At 38.4% G+C, this 5,891-nt stretch overlaps 2 protein-coding genes across 5 annotated transcripts in view; one reads left to right on the plus strand and one right to left on the minus strand.

Moving 5' to 3' along the window:
* The window catches only part of LOC108296499 (centromere protein P), a 273,862-nt gene that overhangs the window by 129,416 nt on the left and 138,555 nt on the right, over positions 1-5,891 (plus strand). The window lies entirely within an intron of this gene.
* Positions 1-5,891, minus strand: part of ASPN (asporin) — a 28,313-nt gene that overhangs the window by 2,518 nt on the left and 19,904 nt on the right. Inside the window, exons 6-7 of the mRNA XM_017518977.2 lie at positions 1,606-1,699; positions 1,013-1,151 (exon numbers count right to left, since the gene is read on the minus strand). Of these exons, the coding sequence (XP_017374466.1) occupies positions 1,013-1,151; positions 1,606-1,699 (233 nt within the window). The remainder of the gene's footprint in view (positions 1-1,012; positions 1,152-1,605; positions 1,700-5,891) is intronic.

Below are 5,891 nucleotides of genomic sequence, written 5' to 3' on the forward strand. Positions count from 1 at the left end.
CTGAGGCAGGAGAATCGCATGAACCCGGGAGGTGGAGGTTGCTGTGAGCCGAGATGGTGCCATCGCACTCCAGCCTAGGTAACAAGAGTGAAACTCTGCCTCAAAAAAAAAAAAAACAAACGAGTTGTCAAATTAGAAGGAAACGATTTCTGGCTGGGTGTGGTGGCTTATACCTGTAATCCTAGCACTTTGGGAGACCTAGGCGGGTGGGTCACCTGAGGTCAAGAGTTCAAGACAAGCTTGGCCAACATGGCGAAACCCCATCTCCACTAAAAATACAAAAATTAGCTTGGTGTGATGGCAGGTGCCTGTAATCCCAGCTACTCAGGAGGCTGAGGTAGGAGAATCACTTGAACCCAGGAGGCGGAGGTTGCAGTGAGCCGAGATTGCGCCATTGCCCTCCAGCCTGAGGAACAAGAGTGAAACTCTGTCTCAGAAAAAAGAAAAAAAAAAAGAAAAATATTTCTGATAATTAATAACAACAAATGACAAAATGGGAACTCATGATGCTCCAGATGGTGACTTTTAATTGGTTATATACTGTATTTTTGTTGGAATGCTTAAAAAATATATACATGTCTATCCTCGCACCACACTGATAGCAAAAATACTGGGAGCCTAATCCTCTTGCTTTGCCTTGAGAAATGTTTCCAGAACAAAAGGATATATGACCCTGTTCGATGTCCTCCTGACTAGTACTGCTTCTGCATAGCCACCCCTACCCTAGAAATCTGAAATTAACTGTGCCAGTGGCTTTGCCACAATGTCCTCAGCAGTTTCAACAGGAGAAACCAAAAGATGGAAATGGATCCTGAGCTTTCAGGTGAAATCAATGTAGAAACCATTCTTTTAAAGCCGTCCTACTTCTTACAACTCGTCATGCAACCTGGAAAGTCGCTATGTTTGAATCACCCTTGCTGCTTACTTTATCTTTGCTTGAGATACGCTAAAGAGTGTTATAAAAACTAAAGAAAAGTGCTAATATCTCCTGAACACAAGTAGAATGTTTTACCTGGAGGTATTTCAACTCTGGTAATCCTGAAGGGATTTTTTTTAGTTTATTGTTTTCCAAATGTATTTCTCTCACACGTGGTATGTTAGCAAGACTCCCATTTTCAATATCTGTGATTTTGTTGTTTCCTAGGCCCAGCCTATAAATGATATAAAATGCATCAAGTCTTATACAGATGGTTAAGTGTGATAAAGTTAGCTGAACTGGTTAGAATATAAATACCTGTCCTATTTTTATATATGTTCACACAAAGATATTTAATAACCTATTTCAGTATGTAACAACCATCTCCCAGTTTTGTCAGAAAATTCTTTAACCTAAATTTCAGTATGTAACAATCATCTCCCAGTTTTGTCAGAAAATTCTTTAACCTAAATTTAACAAAAGAGAAATTTGAAAAGTCATTTTCTTCTTTTCACTTGGTTTACCCCTCCCATCAGTAGACGCCATAATAATGGTGGTTCTTTCTAGTTTTCTTTTCATACTCTCCAGTTGCAATAGCAACTGGTTTAACAGACAGTGATATCTACTAGGGTCCCTATGCACATTCTCCAGGAGGCATCATTCTAAGTTAAAATTTTGGAAACTTTTACCTTTGCAGTTCTTTGTACCGTTTAAAATCCTCAAGTTCCACTGTTGAAATTTTATTATAATCTAAATGAAGCTCCAGTAAAGTTGTTGGTAAGCCTAATAAGAAGAGAAAGATATATGTTGTCAAGTATAACCAAGCCCCCCATTTGTTTACTTTTCAAGTTTCAGATTATGGATTTAGGCAACTTTTTAGGTACTTACTTTTTTTTTTTTTTGAGACGGAGTTTCACTCTTGTTGCCCAGGCTGGAGTGCAGTGGCATGATCTCAGCTCACTGCAACCTCCGCCTCCTTAGTTAAAGGGATTCTCCTGCCTCAGCCTCCTGAGTAGCTGGGATTACAGGCATGCACCACCATACTCGGCTAGTTTTTTGTATTTTTAGTAGAGTCAGGGTTTCACCATGTTGGCCAGGCTGGTCTCAAACTCCTGACCTCAGGTGATCCACCTACTTTGGTCTCCCTAAGTGCTGGGATTACAGGTATGAGCCACCGTGCCCGGCCTGGTACCTACTTTTTATTAACTTCTTATTATAGAAAATTATAACCATTCATAAAAATAGAAACTAGTATTATGAACCATCATGCTCAGCTTCAACAGTTATCTCCATTTTTCCTATCTTGTTTCATCTACTCTATTATTTATTGACTTGTTTATCTGTTTTTATTTTGCCGTTTTTTTTTTGGCTGGAGTATTTAAAGTCTAATCTTATACAAAGCATCATTTCATGTGTAAATTCTTCAACTAGAAGTCTCTAACTGACAAGGTCATCTTTCTTTTTTGTTTTATATAACCACTCTGTTAATAGCACATCTAACAAAAATTAATTAATTCTTTACCATCATCCAATATAATAAAGTTACTCCAGTTGTCTCAAATGTCATTTTACAGTTGATTTGTTCAAGTCAAGATTAAATGAAGTTTACAGAATAGATTTGATTCTTATCTCTCTTGAAATCCCTTTTTTTTTTTTTTTTGAGACCGAGTCTCGCTCTTTCACCCAGGCTGGAGTTCAGTGGTGCAATTGAGGCTCACCACAACCTCCCCCTCCCAGGTTCAAGCAATTCTCCTGCCTCAGTCCCCCGAGTATCTGGGATTACAGGCATTTGCCACTGCGCCCAGCTAATTTTTGTCTTTTTAGTAGAGACAGAGTTTCACCATGTTGGTCAGGCTAATCTCGAACTCCTGACCTCATGATCTGCTTGCCTCGGCCTCCCAAATTTCTAGGATTACAAGCATGAGGCCCTGGGCCCAGCCTGAAATCTCTCTTAATGTATAACATACTCCCTCCTTTTTTCTTCCTCTTCTATTGATTTATTTCCATAATAATTTGTTTGAGAACTCATTTTGTGGATTTGGCTGACAGCTTCCATATGATATCATTTATCAGGATCCTTTAATTTCTTCCTATGACCTGGTAGTCTGATCCAAAGATGAATACGGATAGAAGTAGATCAGCGTCCTAGGGGTCTTATCATTCATGCATGATTGCTGCCTAGATCCATTCTCTCATTAGGAATCAGAAAATGACGGCTTCCTGGTATCACTCTTTATGGATGTATTAGCTGGAATTCTTCTTTAAATAATTTTCTTTTGTTAATTATTTAGTTACTATGTAAGATTGTTTTCATAGAAAAGGCAGCAAAACTTGATTCTTTCAAGTAATGAATTCACACAATGCCCAAAGGTGACCAGTTAAAGTTTGTGTGTGTGTGTGTGTGTGTCTGTGTGTGTGTGTGTGTTTTAAACACCATTATAGGCCAGGCATGGTGGCTCACGCCTGTAATCCAGCACTTTGGAGGTGAAGGCGGGCAGATCATCTGAGGTCGGGAGTTCAAGACCAGCCTGACCAACATGGTGAAACCTGTCTTTATTTTATTTAAAAAAAAAAGAAAGAAAAAAGTAAACACTATTATAAACACACAGATTTTTACCCTATTTGATATGTTCAGGTCATCGCAGTACTACTTCTTTTTTTTTTTTTTTTCCTGTGGCATAGTCTATCTGTCACCCAGGCTGGAGTGTAGAACTGCAGTCTTGGCTCACTGCAGCCTCTGCCTCCTGAGTTCAAGCGATTCTCTTGCCTCAGCCTCCCAAGTAGCTGGGACTACAGGTGTGCACCACCATGCCCAGCTAATTTTTGCATTTTTGGTAGAGATGAGGTTTCACCATGTTCGTCAGACTGGTCTTGTACTCCTGACCTCAAGCAATCTGCCTGCCTTGGCCTCCCAAAATGCTGGGATTACAGGTGTGAGCCACCGTGCCTGGCTCTGTCCTTTCAATTAGCAGTAGTTTGTGTAAATTGAGACGTGTATCTTCAGTACCCCCACACGTGGCAGGTGCCCAGTGAATAATCATTCCTTCTTTTCTCACGTGGGTGTATCCTGATCTCTACCCTCCCTAGATGAACTGAAGTTGGAATGAAAGGGACTGACCAGAACATTCCATCAAACCTCATTTTGTTAGCCCTATATACAAAGTATTATTTGTCAACTGAACTATCTGGTTAGCTAGCTGGGAAATGGTTTCCTTTTTTCAACTCTTGCTGAAATATTTCCTTTCTATATTAGTGATAAAGACTGATGAAAATAATTGAAATGTCCTTATGAATAGCAATAATAATCTTCATGGCTGAATTTATTTTGATAACAGAATCTACTTTGAGTTTTAAAATAAACTAGTGAGCAGAAAAATATTCTTCTAAACTGAGAAGGTTCTAATTTCTTGAATCGTGATTAATTGAGCTTAATTGTATTTATGGAATGATTATATGGACCCTCCAGTATGTAAGGTAAAGGTTCTGTCCTCAAAGACATTATATTCTAATTGAGCAGATCCATCATACATACAAAAAATCACTAGAAAAATAGCTGGTGCAATGTGCTACCTATTCTGGAGTAGGCTGTACAAGTCAGAAGGGAGAAATCTCTGGGAGAGCACTTATAGAAGTTGAGTAAACTCTTGTGTCCCTTAGGAAATGAGGAAGGTGGGTAACCAGAGAGAATAGTGAAGTGCAGCCTCTAGGATAAACAAGCATAGGTGTGAATTTGGCAGAAACTCAGTAACTGCTGACAAATGTTAGCACACTTTTGTACTGGAATTTTTTCCTGACAGAGTTAAGCCACAGTTTTTTTTTACCACACTGAGAATAAACACTAAGAAGTAATGAACTTTTAATTTTCCTTCTCTTTTTTTTCTGTCATTTAGTAATTTATACCTGTCATTCTGTGAAGTACCTTCCCACCCTGTCTTCAAACAGGTCCCCCCTCTTCCCCACACAGTATCATTATGCAGTAGAACTTCCTGAATGAATAGGAAAAAAAAGAAAAAAGACATTTTCTTCCTCTCTGCATGATAACTTGCTGGGTCTAGTGAGGACCTTCAGGATATTTGTATTCTTTCATCTTGCCGGGTGCCGGGTGTGGGGCAGGAAATACTGACTGGATTATGCCACACAGGCAGTCAGCTTTCACAGGTTAGTGAATTCTGAATGTCAAAAGGGATCTTGAAGAAATATAGTTATTTAGGTTGAGAGAGTTGATTCCAATTTAAATTTCTAAAGATTTCTTTTGGTTTTGAAAGAATCTTGAAAACTTTCTGAGAAGCTAAACCTTCACTTTTAAGATACACTTTGAAGTTTAAAGAGAATTTTGCAGTGTAGGAAAGACTTCTGGTATGAATATAAAGAATGGCCATGCCAGGAGGGAGCAGCTGCTCCCTCCTTTAGCCCTGTCGGTCTCACCTCCTCTCCTCCCTCTGCCTTCTTCTCCTTGTCTTCACTCTCCTTTATTGAATGTCAGCTTCCAACATATGAAAGGGATTTTATGTGTTTAACTTATTGGGTAGTATTTGCATTTTTTTGTTGTTTTTCTAAAATGGGAAGGTAAATGCAGCATTTTTGGTTTCTTGTAGAAAAACATTCACCTCCTTTAAAGCTAGACTAAGGTAGTTTTTTTTTTTTATTTATTTATGTAGTTCTGAATTAAATTGTTACCTTCCTTGATGGAAAAATTATCTTTCCCCTTTTACTTTAGATGATCTTTAGGTGACACCTAAGTGAAAGGTCACCTCTTGATTAATAAAAACAGCTTTATTGTGTCTTACAAATTAACTGTATATGTTTGTTTTGTTAATCTTCTGGATCAGGTGAGTAGATTAGAGGGGATTATGATGAACTTGCTGCTTTAACTGGTGGATACTGAAAGACAGCTGTTGGAAAGTGAAAATATGTTTTTATTCATAGGGGTTATTTTTTTTTTTTTTTTTTTGAGACCCACATGAGAGGCATTTTT

Source organism: Cebus imitator, unplaced genomic scaffold (genome assembly GCF_001604975.1).
Source record: "Cebus imitator isolate Cc_AM_T3 unplaced genomic scaffold, Cebus_imitator-1.0 Scaffold720, whole genome shotgun sequence".
Taxonomy (NCBI): Eukaryota; Metazoa; Chordata; class Mammalia; order Primates; family Cebidae; genus Cebus; species Cebus imitator.